General features: G+C 58.9%; 1 protein-coding gene across 7 annotated transcripts in view; it reads right to left on the bottom strand.

Annotated features, from left to right (window-relative positions):
- The window catches only part of CABIN1 (calcineurin binding protein 1), a 98,866-nt gene that overhangs the window by 79,987 nt on the left and 6,179 nt on the right, over positions 1-12,700 (bottom strand). For all 7 annotated transcript variants that reach the window (XR_004345473.1, XM_032603314.1, XM_032603313.1 and 4 more), the window contains exons 4-12: positions 11,665-11,778; positions 10,887-11,021; positions 9,934-10,114; positions 7,638-7,767; positions 6,213-6,362; positions 4,192-4,478; positions 3,011-3,179; positions 1,134-1,270; positions 420-637 (exon numbers count right to left, since the gene is read on the bottom strand). Coding sequence is in view for 6 of the 7 variants with exons in the window: in XM_032603314.1 (XP_032459205.1) it covers positions 420-637; positions 1,134-1,270; positions 3,011-3,179; positions 4,192-4,478; positions 6,213-6,362; positions 7,638-7,767; positions 9,934-10,114; positions 10,887-11,021; positions 11,665-11,778 (1,521 nt within the window). In the remaining variant the exon portion in view is untranslated. The remainder of the gene's footprint in view (positions 1-419; positions 638-1,133; positions 1,271-3,010; positions 3,180-4,191; positions 4,479-6,212; positions 6,363-7,637; positions 7,768-9,933; positions 10,115-10,886; positions 11,022-11,664; positions 11,779-12,700) is intronic.

Here is a 12,700-nt window from a genome sequence, read left to right as displayed (position 1 = left end):
CTGAAATCTCCCAGTGCTGCCTCCTCAGAAGCGGCCTCCCTCCTCTCACGGGAGAAGGGGCCAAAGCACCCTGGCTCCCTTGGCCCTGGGAGGCACTGAGTGCAAGAGCCTGGGCTGCAGAGGGCAGTGCGTAGGCTCGGCCCCCACAGCTGGCAGTCCCCAGCACCCCTTCGGCAGCCTTCCTCCACCTCTGCACTTCTGTCTCCTCACTTGTTGAAAAAACAGGTAGCAACGGTCCCTGGCGCCTAGAACACAGCAAGCCTCCACCTTCCAGCCTCTCCGCTGCTCTCCTCCCGCTCGTGAACCTCCCTCCCCCGTGATCCGCCCCCCCGTCTCAACCCCACACCTCCACCTGCAGTTGCAGCCCAGGTCCCCTGCCTATGCCTGGCCCCCACCTGCCCGCCGCCCGGCCAGCCAACCTGGATGTGCCTGTCGCCACAGTCCCTGAGCAGCGGGTTGGGCAGGCTGGCGCTGTGCCTCCGCCAGCTGTGGTAGATGCTGAGCACAACCTCTGCCAGGCCCGGCGGCCAACGCAGCAGGAACCTGTGGCCCATGCTCTTCAGGTAGCGCATCATAAGCTCCAGGATGCCCCCGTTGCTCAGGTTCCCCAGCAGGAAGGCGTGCACGTCTTGCTTCTCTGCCCGGAGCGGGGGAAGTGACCAGACTTCAACAGAGGACCCTCCGTGCCCAGGGGCCCCATTTTGTTCAGGAGATGAGAGTGGGCGCCAGCGGGAAGAGCCCATGTGCCCCGGGGGGGCGCTGAGGGCGGGCCTCACGGCTGTGGGCACACCTATCTGAACCTCCAAGGCCCAGGCGAGTACGAGAGGGCTGACCCCTGGGTGTGGCCTTGCACAGCGGCACAGCTCCCGGCCGTACCCAAGAGCTGCGATGTACCCATTCGACCAGCAAAGCCCGCACCCCTAGGGGAGCACGGTGGAGTGTGAGCCAGGACACTCCAGCGCACCCCCTTCCTCCAGCAGACCACAGACCTCAGGCAGGACAAAGCCAGGCAGCCCCTGGACCACCCTTGAAAAACCACCCGGACCCATCCCCCCAGCACGCGGCCTGAGCGGGTTCCAGGAGAATGGGAGGAAGGAGTCCTCACAGCACTGCCTGTGGTGCCTGGGTCCTACCAGATTCCATGAACGTGGCTGAGTCGAAGGACAGCCTGTGGGGCCCGACGCTTGGGAAGTTCTCCAGTTTGGCTTCTGACGGGACTTCGTAGTTACTAAAGGGATCATCTTCCTCCTCGGGGTCCAGCTTTCTTAACCTGCACGGAACACACCGAACTCGCAAAGGCCACGGCGCATGTTCCAACACCTTCCCCTGAGAGAGAGGAGAGCTGAGCCGGACCCGAGGCTGACCCCAGCCCCACGGAGAGCTAGAGACAGAGGCAGAAAGGCTCCACTTGGGCAGCACAGTTGGCCAGGCCTCCAGGTGCCAAGGCCCGAGGGGAGCCTGGGGGACGAGGAGAAAGTGGGTCTGGGGGACGAGGAGAAAGTGGGTGGGTGGGCGGCCCCTCCAGAGCTCCTCATAGCTCTCTGAGCCCAGGGAGGCCTCTCCCAGCAGGCACCACACCTCAGACCCCCCCAGGGACTCCACTTTAGCCGAGCCTGCCACCTCGCCGAGGATGGACAGGTAGGCGCCTCCTGATGTCCTGGTGTACAACTGCACGCCTCTGCCCCAGGGACCACACCCAGCAGGCCACCGTGTGCCCCTGCCTGACGATTCGAGGAAGCTGACGTGAAAACCACACAGGAAACCAGCAGTTGAAATAAAGAATAAAAAAGATGGTAGACACTATTCCACACGAAGGGGGCTGGGGAGCAAGGCCCTGGGCGGGGCAACGAGCGGAGGGGAGATGGGGAAATGGTCCTCGGGCCCCTTGGCACCTCCTCTTCGCAGCCCTCGGAAGGGAGACCTGCTTTTGGAGGGGCAGCTAGGGAGGAACTGATCAGAGAGCCCGCCTCCTCCACTCACTGAGAACAGCTCCACTTCTGAGCATTTCCCTCTCACCACACAGAAACGGAAAGGCAGCAAATTAGGAAAATCAGGAACCTTGTGGCAAAACAGATTTACAATCCACCTAAAGCTCCTGGCTCCTCCTCCTCCTCCGCTTGGATGCATCACCATTGAAACCTACGGTCACGAGCCAAAATGCCAGCTGAGGACTCCTGGGACACAAGCTCACGTAACACACGTGGTTACCTCCCAAACTCCACTCCAGTAACCGGGAAGGAATAAAATGGAGTCAACTCACAAAGACACAGGGGGTAAGAGAGGAAGCCCCAGCGGACAAGACATGCCCACCAAATGTTAGAAGGCAGAGAGATGCCCAACCAGCAGAGACTGGCTGCTCTCTGCCCTCAGTGAGGGCATTAAGTCTGGCACTGGCACCATAAACCCCAGGAAGGCTCAGAGCACCTGAGGGAGGTGACAGGGCAAGGACCAAAAGCATGGGGGCTGGTGAAGACCTAGGGAAGGAGCACGGGGGCGCAGCCCCCCAGCTCCATGCAGCCTGGCCCACCTCCTCCCGGGAGGCTCCTCTGAGGAACACCGCGAACCAGTGAAAGCAAGGGATGACTCCTGAGCCCACCGTCCACCTTCTCAGAGTTCGAGGGAAGCCTGCTGAGCCTGGAGAAGCCAAGCAGGTGCCCTCCCTGAGCGCAGGGGGTCCCTTCCACGGGCCGTCCCCACATCTGCACCTGAGGAGCAGCAGCCCCAGGCCTCCTGGCAACAAGGGAAGGCCCAGGGGCGTGAGCGGGTCACCTCCAGCTCCAAAAGACACAAAACTCACGGTTCCTGCCTTCAGGACATTCATTCAGAGGCAGGAGAGGCAAGAAAACCCAAGCCCCCAATCCAGGAAGACCCGAGCGTTGGCCGTTTGTACAGATGTTACAGGAAGACAGAGGACATGCCTGGAGGGGAGGGCGACCACGGAACCAGAGACATGAAGGGAGGCAGGAGGTTTGTGTGCTCCCTTTTCTAAAACAGAAAAAGTGCACCGTACCGGGACGGCAGGAACTTCACCAGCAGCTCCTGGAAGTCCACCTTCTCTTCTTTTTTGCACTTGGTGTTTCGGACGCGGGCAGATCGCCGCTTCGCCGTCTCCCCACTCTCCTCAGAAATCTTCTTCCGCTTCACCCCTTTCTTGGATTTATCTCCTCCAGAAACATCACCTTCACAAAGAGAGCACGTTGAAATCTCACAAGAGTCAGGCTAGGGAAATGCACCACGAGGCACTCGGTCCCTTCTTTTATAATAACCCTGCCTGCAGGTTTAACCTGTGGCTTCTTTGACATTCAGGAAATCTCCTGTCTGCTCTAACAAGGAGGCTGGGAAAAGTCCATTCCAAACCGCTTAAGTCTCACCCCTTTCTCCAACTCACAGAGCCCAAAAGCCAGATCTCAAGGCTACTTTCCACACCTACAGAACGCCAGGGTCTCAGAGTCAAACGCCCCATCCCCTTGCCCCTCCCACTGGCTGGCCTGGGATGGAACAGAGCAAGTAGCAATGACACTGACTCTGTCCATCGCCATGGCCCAGTGACACGATGTGGGCAAGAGAGTCACATAAATCATACAGAGAGAAGAGGGGTGTCATGTATGATTAAGTTAAAAAGTTAAAAACAATCATATACAGGTTCATTCAGAAACTTCCTTAACTGCCAGATATTCTTCATCGGTGACACAAAAATCAAGGAAAGGCTCAGGAACTTTAGTCTGAAATTCTTTTACAACTCCAGTGAAAATAGAAACCAATAAAACCATTCCAACATATACTACCGCATACGGCGGTAACTATGCTGAGTGCTTCTTAAAGCTAAAGAACTCTGAACATCAGTGCACAGCAGCACTGGGTGCAGGGCGTAAGCCAGCAACTGAGCAGAACAAGCAGGGGGACCTGCCAGCTCACTGGTCACAAGCAGGAGTAAACTCTACCCCAGGACTGAGCAACTGGGCATCGAGTGGTCTGAGGAGCTGTATCCCTGAGGCCAACCCCTTCCCTGCAGGGGCCCCAATGCAGAAGTCACCACTGACGAGGGAGGCCCTGCGAGCAGGCCCAGAGGCTCCCCTGTGAGGCCAGGAGCGGCAGCAGGACCCGTCCCTATGGATAGACCAGGGCACCCCGACTCTCATTCCTGCTCAGCAGACGGGGTCTCTCCCGAAGCCAACCCCGAGGCCTGCTCACCTGCCGGGATGCCCGTCTCCAACAGGCTGGGGCTGTGCAGCAGGAAGCTGGCCGTGGCCACGGGGGTGTAAGAGAGCACAGGCTCTGCCACGGTCACCTCGGGGTTGGCGTTGACGGGGCTCGGCTGGATCACGCTGACAGGTGCCACCACGGCAGAGGACACCAGGGGCTGGCCAGGGTCCTGGTAGTCGGACAGGTCGATCCTCTTGCCGAGGCTGGGCCGCGGGGGCTCGCAGGTGGTGAGGTGGTGGTACATGGCCAGCAGGCTCTCCCCGAGGCACTTCCAGCTGCAGGAAGAGGGTCACCGCCCGGGTCAACACACAACACGGGGTGCCCGGAGCTCAGGGCTGCCATCTCCATGAGGGCGGGGTGGTCTCAGTTTACTGATAGCTGAGGTGGAGCAGCCGGGGCTGGAGCAGAGCCCGCACCCGCTCCACTGCCCGCAGGAGAAGCCCTGAGGCATCTCAGTCCCAGGCCCCTTCAGACCTACCAGGCACACAGAGAAACCACAGACTTACTCAAAAACCCCTTCCCTACAAGGTCGAATCTTTAAAACGACGGTGTCGTTGACCTGTTGCCACTAGTCTGGTTTTCTGGGGGAGGAATACTGACAGGGATATGGTCTAAAGGGGCTGAACAGCTCTTGGGCCGGGGCTTGCTGGATGCAAACCGAGACTGTCGTGTGTTTTGTGGTGTGTAAGTTGTGTTGTGTGCCCTGTTGTGGTGAGGTGTAGCATGTGTTATGTTGTATGCTGTCTGTTGTTTTGTGTTTTACTTGTAGTCATGTGTTGTGTTGTATGTCATGCTGTGTTATGGTATGACACAGTGTAGCATGACGTACTCACCCTTCCAACCTTGAACAGCCCAGGACCTCAGACTAAAAACCAAAGCCTCTGCCTGTCCCCTCAGTGGCGCCCAGCCTCATCGCACCGCTGCAACCCCGCCCCCCCCCCACGCCTGCCCCCTGCACTCTCGCCTCACTAGCTTGCTTTCAGTTCTGCAAACAAAACCACCCCCCACATACCACAGGGCCTTTGCACAGGCTTCCCTCTGCCCGGAAACAACACCCCACTCACACCCCCCAGCTCCTCTGCCTGATCCATGCCCACTCCTCCGCCAGACTCCAGCTCTGGCCCTAAGCCTTCCCCAACCCCCGCAGCAGTGCAGACCCCATTATGAGCTCTCGGTGCTGTGCTTCTCTCCTCGAGGGGCCTGTCAGCTTTGCACGTGTGCCCCTCCTTCTGGTGACTGAGTACCCCTGGGACTGCCTCCAGTTTCCTGGGAAACTCAAACGTGCGGGAATGAACAAGTAGGAGCAGTAACGTGGGTCGGAACCAGCCCCTCCTGCGTGCTGTCTCTGCACCACCCCCAAGCACTCAATTCAGTTATCATGATGACCCTACAAGAGAGGGATGCTGCTCCCTCTTTTCCAGGAAGTGGCACATAATGACCCGGTGAGGGCACCAGGGCTGGACCCCAGTCTGTCCCACCCGGTGGGGAGCTGCGGGCCACCACGTGACTTGCCTCCACATATGAGACACTCTCAACTTATAGGCACGAGGGTCAACGTCAGGATGTTAGGAACAGACCTCACCAAAGGGCTAAATGACCCCAATTCCAGGGACCACCCTTCCCGGGGCTACGCTGAGGCCCACCTTCCAGGATGCCGAGCAGCCCTAGCAGGGGAGCATAGACTAGAGATCGGGAAGCCAGGACCTGGGATCAGCTCCCCCCTCACCATTAGCCTCTTTGAGTCCTGGTGTCCCCCATCCAGGGCTTGGCTAATGCTGGTTTCCTTCTCCCCTTAGGGTGGGCAGATGAGAGGGGCGTACAGGAACATGGCAGGTGGTGGGTCAAGGACAGCAACAGAGTGGGACTTCGACTGGGGAAGGCCTGGCCTGCTTCCTGCAGTCACCCGCCCATGTGCGCCCAGCTCCTGCCACGGCAGCAGCCCGGGCGGGCTCAGCCTCCTCCCAAGCAGGGCCCAGTGGCCACTGGCAACCCAGACCCAGACGACCTACGTGAAGAAGGGGATGGGTTGCACCAGCTTCAGGTCCGGCTCCTTCTCGTGCATGGTCAGCGCCTGCCGCCTCCTCCGAAGCCCCAGGGCCTCATCCATGATGGCCTGTGACTCGGCCGCGCTCACCGACACCTCGTGGATGGACATGTCACTGAGAGTGCGTGAGACAGAGAGGAGTGACCGTGTCACACTAGAGCCAAGATGGAAATCTTACACAGAGGGATGCAGTTAATATCCTTTAATCTGTATTAATTCTTCCTACAAATAAAATAACCACTTGAGTCTGGGCTGAAAAGGGCAATAATTAGCATTCTTAATACCCACGTTACACTGGAAATGATTAATGCCCTTTGATCGGCTTACAATTCATCACCTTCATCTGTATTAACCGGATCATAGTAATGGCAGAAAAACCACAGAAAAATTAAATGCTGCTCTCAATTATTTGCTGAAAACCTTTTAAGAATTTATCGCTCCCATCCTACCCATCCCAAAAAAGGTTATCAGACCAGCCAAGCTCACCAAAGCCTATGGAAATCAACAGAAAGGTGGGAGTTTGAGGCCCCGGATGCCTCCCACAGGCACACCTCTGCCTGTGGTGGCCCGGCGAGACCTGCCCCCACTGCCCTGTGCCCTCCTGCCCACAAGGCTCCCCCGTGGAGCCACGCGCTTATGGACTCATCATCTGTCCTACATGCTCATCAACCACCACCTCTCCAAAGAAGGTCAGCTCCGTCAGGACAGATGTGAATAAGAGGCGCAGTCTTACGAGGGATAAACACCAAAATAACCACTAACTCCCAACCGGTGAGCTCCCAGGGCCAAGGAAATACCAGAGGGCACAGGAGTTGGTTCCACTGGAGGATGGGTGGGGAGGCAGCCCGAACTTAGAAAGCTGCCAAGAGGGGATGTGGGGCTTGGAATACGAAGGGGCACGAAGACACAATAGGGAGAGGTGGGGATTCCAGGTGAGGGCGCTGTGGGAGTCAGGGTGCGGGACCGGACAGGACATAGCAGGGCCCTGGGACAGCTCTCCTCTTGGGGGAGGGAGAAGCAGGAGGAGAACTGGGGGGTCAGACTGCAAAGGGCCTCCTGGGCGATGCTGCTGAGCATGAGCCTCATCCCGGAGGCAGGCACGGTGGCCCGATTAGAGGCGGGCCGGGCAACACAGGAAGCACAGCCTCGGAAAGGGGTAGGGTGGGCAGCGAGGAGTGAGGTGAACAAGGCTGCTGTGAGCACCCAGAGGAGAGCCGCAGGGCAGCGGGGAAGGAGGGCAGCAGGGAAGGAGGGCAGAGGACAGGCGGAGGCACCGCCCATATGAGGTGCGTAGGGAAACAATAAACCAAGCAGATCAGAGCCGTTTGCCAAGCGAGGGGCCTCAACGGCCCCCAGCCGCTGGGGAGAAGGTGGCGGGCTGCAGACTCACCATTTCAGGAACATCCGGAGGGAGTCCCGGCGGAGACACGGTTGCTCCTCGAAGATCTTCTCCTTGAGAACCAGCCCCTTGCTGTAGCGGCAGTCCTTCTCCAAAGCTTTGCAAATGAAGTACAGACAAGCTGGCCAGGAAAGAAACAGGCGTGACCTCCAAGCTGCACTCTGACTCTCTGGCCTTGCCAGTGACGCCAGGGAAGTAGTCCCTGCTCTGGAGTCCAAGAAACACCAGGTAAATGACGACAAGACACCACTTTAATCCATCCAATCGGGAACGATTTTTGAAAATAATAATACCAAGGTCAAGGGGCAAAGGCCCACACTGCCAGGGAGGACGGCTGAACAACCTTTCTGGGGAAACATGGGCATCAAACACAGAGCCTCAGCCCAGCAAGCCCACCTTGAGGAGACCCTTCGGGAACCAGCTGTCGGCAAACTGGAGTACGGCTGCCAGCTCCTCTCTGCCTGGGCACTGGCCAGCCCTGTGCCCCACCCAGCTCCAGAGTCTGAGTATGGGTGCAAGGCACTCCCATCAGGAATAACCAGAGAAGGATGGAGCGGGGGAGGAGGAAGGAAGGCTGGAGCAGAAGCAGAGATGCCACGCGGAAGTCAGGGTGAAGGGCAGTGGGAGAGCGGTGCCCACGCCACAAGCAGGAGGGGGTCTGGGCTGCCCCGCCAGCCACCCACTGAACTAGGGACAGGGGGCCCAGAGGTTCCCGCCTAACCAGAAGGAGGAGGAGGACATGGTTTCCTCTGGGAAGGTGGTGGGAGCAGAGAGAAAACGAGGGGGGCACCAAGCCTCTGGATGGGCTGGTCAGCAGCACCAGAGCTGACCGCGCCCGCAGCAGAGGGAGGCCTGCCTACTCCTCTCGAGCGCCCATGTACCGGCTGCTCATACTCTGGGGCTTCGATGTGGTTCTGCGGCTCTCACAGACACATGCACCACTCTGTCCCCCAAACCCATCTTCCCACTAACACTTCAGCTTATCAAGTGCGGCTTCTCCAGGAGAGAGAACTGAGCCTGGTGCCAGAGAGAAGGTGGGACGCTGAGGCTGGGGCCTCCAGGGGGCGCCCAAGCTCCAGGAAGAGCCCGGGGAGGGACCCATAGTCACCGAAGATGAAAGCACTGGAGTCAAAACAGGCGATCCACAGCACCAGCGCAGACATCCACGGAAGGATACGCCCGAGAACGTTTGCGTGGAGGGACACAAGGGCCCAAGTCCAGAAATGACCCCACGTGCAAGCACGCGATGGTCAGAGGGTGCAGAGGAGGACAGACAGCAGAGGCCCCACAGCAAAGGGGCTGGGAGAAGGCACCCGCCCCCGCCCGGGCCCATCTGGAGGAGGCGACAGAGGGCTGAGCTGGCTCCGGGGACACAGGGAGAAATCAGGGTCACCTCGGGCAGGGACAACTGGGAAGGGGCCACAGCAGCCTGCCCCTGGGGCACGCCGACCCTGCCGCTAGCCCTGTGCTGCGCGCGGTTCACCTGACTATACAGAGCTACGGGCGCAGTCCCGTGGGTGGCGGGCAGGGCCCAGCTTCCCAGCCTCCACTACCCCATCCTGCTCCACCTGCTCGATGCGCTCTTAGAAAGAGAAGGAAAAGCCTCCAAGAGTCAGCCTTCCAGCTGTAACCTTCAATGTGAGGGCAAGTGCTGGCAGCAGGTCTGTCCTGAAAAGAATGAGCAGGCCGCGCCAGGACCACCTATGCCCGAGGCCAGCTGCCCTGCACCTGGCTCTGCCCGGGGCCCTCCCACAGAGCTGCCTGGAGGAGATGGCCCAAGAGGCCCAGAACCCCAACAGCGCCCGCCTCAGGACAGCCCGTGAGGGGCTGAGCAGAGGGCCAGGCGGGGTCAGAGAGTGAAGCAACTGGAAGGCAGATAGGGCTCCGTCTAGCACAGATCTTTCCAGCAGCCCTGCTCCTCTGTGGAAGGACCAGCTGCTAAAAGGAGGGAGTGAGCTCCCGGCACCGGGAGTCAGGCTGCAGGCGCTAGGCCGTCTGTCAGCAACTTATAAGAATAGGCACAGGGTGGGACACTGCAGAGACGAAATGAGACTGAAGGGAAAACCGCTCAGAAGACATGCTTCCTACTACAATGCATGGGGTAAGTCTCAACCGAGAAAGAAAGACAAGCAGAGTAAAGCAGGGAAGCAAAGGCATCTCCATTTCCCCTGAAGGCGGGGCAGAAAGCCCTTCGGTGTTAACTCTGGTTCCGAGCTCATCCAGGCCTCCCGCCCTCCTCGGTCCCAGTGCACGAGCACGTGGCAGAAAGCAGAGACACCCCACTCACTGGTGTAATCGCTGAGGGTGTACAGGACAGTGATGAGGTTGTCCAAGCAGGGCCAGTGGTCAGGATTGCACCGCAGCCCTTCCTCAAAAGCGTGGCGAGCCAGGGGGACCCGGATGAGCCTCAGGGCCACGTGTCCGATTTTATACCAGAGGTTGACGTCCGTGGAGTCCAGCATGACCGCCTGGTAAGCAGCACAGCAGAGGCACACTCAGTCAGCTCCCCAGAGCGGGCATCCGTGGTGGCAGGAGGGCACAGCACCAGCCCAGCCACCCAGACTGCCCAAGGAATGACAGGGAAGTCACATGGACCAATTTATCTAACTCAGAACATGTTCTTAACACATTTTGTCACTCTGAACACCTGTACTCCTTACATATTTGATATGTAAAAGAAGTGCAAGAAGTAGAATTAAAAGAAAATACAGAAACCTTCTGGGATTCTAGAAACAGCATGGGTGGGAGACAGACGTGGGTTCACATCCATACTCCCACACTGTCCAGCAGCGTGACCGCCAGCCTCAGTATCCTCATCCCTAAAATGAGGATAAAGACGCCCTCCTTGCCAGACGGCATGAGGGTGAGCACGTGCATGGTGCTGGCGCCTCAGAGGTGCCCACACAGGTAAGCCGGCCTGACAGAAATAATGGCAGTACAATTCTGAGTAGGTACTGGGTGCCAGGGGTCAGGCTCTGTGTTCAGCACCCTCTTTATATCACTCCAACTCTACGATGTAGACCTGGAGGCCCAGAGAAATGAAGCAATCACCCGTGGTCATGTGTGCCCTGCGTGGCAGAGGAAGAACACACATGCAGCCCTCTCTGAACTTGCTACTGTCACCTACTGCCTGGGGCCTTGGGCACTACAGCTGACACAGCACCACACACTCTTCAACCAACCAGACCACAACCCCACCCCTCCCCCAGGAACTCCCAAAGACCCGGCTGAGGGGAGCACCTCCAGGTAGAACTCCATGGCTGTCTCCAGATCCTCCCTCTGGGCGGCCAGCTGGGCCAGGTTCTTAAACGTGGAGTACTTCAACATCAGCCCAGGGTGTTTCAACCCCTCCTTCTCATCACCAGACGAAACTGCCTGAGAACAAAGCAAACAGAGGGGCAAAGTGACACGCAGGCTCTGAAGCCTCAGCCGGCAGTCAGCAGGACACCTGGCTTCAGGGCTGGCTTCTGCCACAGGCCCTTGGGCCAGTCCAGTGCCACCCTCCACTGGAAAATGAAAGCGTGGCCCCAGATGTCCTTTAAGGACCCCCCAGTTCCGAGCACACAGAGGAGAAAGGCCAGACCACCAAGAGGCGGTTTGCGGGCTGTCTGGGCACCAAAAGACACAGAGGGAACCCTCCTGGCACTACCGCCACGCCTGAGGGCCCAAGCCTAGATGGTGACATTTACAGCATCGGTAAGCCAGCCAGCGGCTCCCGCATGCCACTCCCAGCTTCACTAGCTGCCACTCCCAGCTTCACTAGCTGCATGGCTTTGAGCCAACAACACCTCGCTAAGCCTCCATCTCCACACTGTGAACTGGGGACAACGCACCCACACTTGGCAGAGTGGCTGTGAAGACCAAGTAGGAAGAGCAGCTGGCATTTACAGAGCTCTTACTCTGCACCTAGAACCGTTCTGCATGCTTCTCTGGACTCACCCAACCCTCAGAGCAAGCCAGAGAGGTGGACGCTCCACAGGCGGGGAAGCTGGGGGGCAGAGGGCCTCTGGGGCCTCACCTCTCGCAGCAGGCGCGCCTCCAGGAGCTCATGGTAGGCCTTGGCGGACTCCTCAAACCGGTCGTGCTTCTGCAGATCCAGGGCCTTGTGGTACAAGGCAAAAGCCTCTGCTTCCTGCAAGCCAAGACAGGAGACATCTTCACACAGCACAAAGGTTTGTCTTTTTAAGCCAACAATGTGTGAGAGGGGGCTGCTGTCAAGGCCATGTTACTCGTCAGCTGCACGCTCTGTGCCGGAAACAGTCCTAACGCTCCAAGCTCGCAGGAGCTCATCACTGGGAGAAGAGCCCCTCAGCAGCCCCCCAAGGAGACACGAGCAGCACGGGCTCACCTGAGTCTAAGCAACAGCAGAAGGCAGGCTGAGGGCACAGAGCTGAGCAATGCCAAGGTTCTGTGAGCCTCGCTGACGCTTTCTGGGAGAGTGGCCCCACCAGCCGTAATAACCCAGGGACTCCGAGAGAGCAGGGAAGGCTTCCACTGCTTTCTATGTGCTGCTCTGCCTCGGCCTGCTCGTTGCCGGGAGGGGCAGAGGGGGTACTGGGCAGGCTGAGCCCCACTGACACCCCTCAGGGCCGGGGACCACTGACTAGCAGCGTCTGTGAGGGCTCCACACTGTCCTGGCTTCTCCAGAGAAGGGGGAGGTGTATGCTTATTCCAGGGAAAACAAAGACCGGAGCAAACCCTTGTTATATTCGCATAGGAGGTGTGGGGAGAGCCGGCGAGAGTAAGGCAGGCAGGCTGGAATGGAAGTGGTGCTGGGCCTCGTGGCAGAGAGGAAAGACCAAGAATCCGTGCTCCCCACAGACCACCAGTGAGACCTGGGCTAGGCAGCACCCTCCGGGGCCTCCCCCTGGAAAGTGACGTGCTGCCATCCCCTGGGTGTGCCAGCTTCTGAGGCCCACACAACCAGCTGAGTGAAGAGCCAGCCCCGGCTGCAGAAGGGCCCACGCACACTCAGAATAAACAGTGTGACCATCCTCAGCGTGACCCTCTCTAAGTGAAGCAGGTCAAACAGGAGATGGAGAGCCGGCCATCTC

Source organism: Phocoena sinus, chromosome 14 (genome assembly GCF_008692025.1).
Source record: "Phocoena sinus isolate mPhoSin1 chromosome 14, mPhoSin1.pri, whole genome shotgun sequence".
Lineage (NCBI taxonomy): Eukaryota > Metazoa > Chordata > Mammalia > Artiodactyla > Phocoenidae > Phocoena > Phocoena sinus.
Note: the sequence above shows the minus strand (reverse complement) of the source record. Positions and strands in the feature narration are given on the sequence as shown.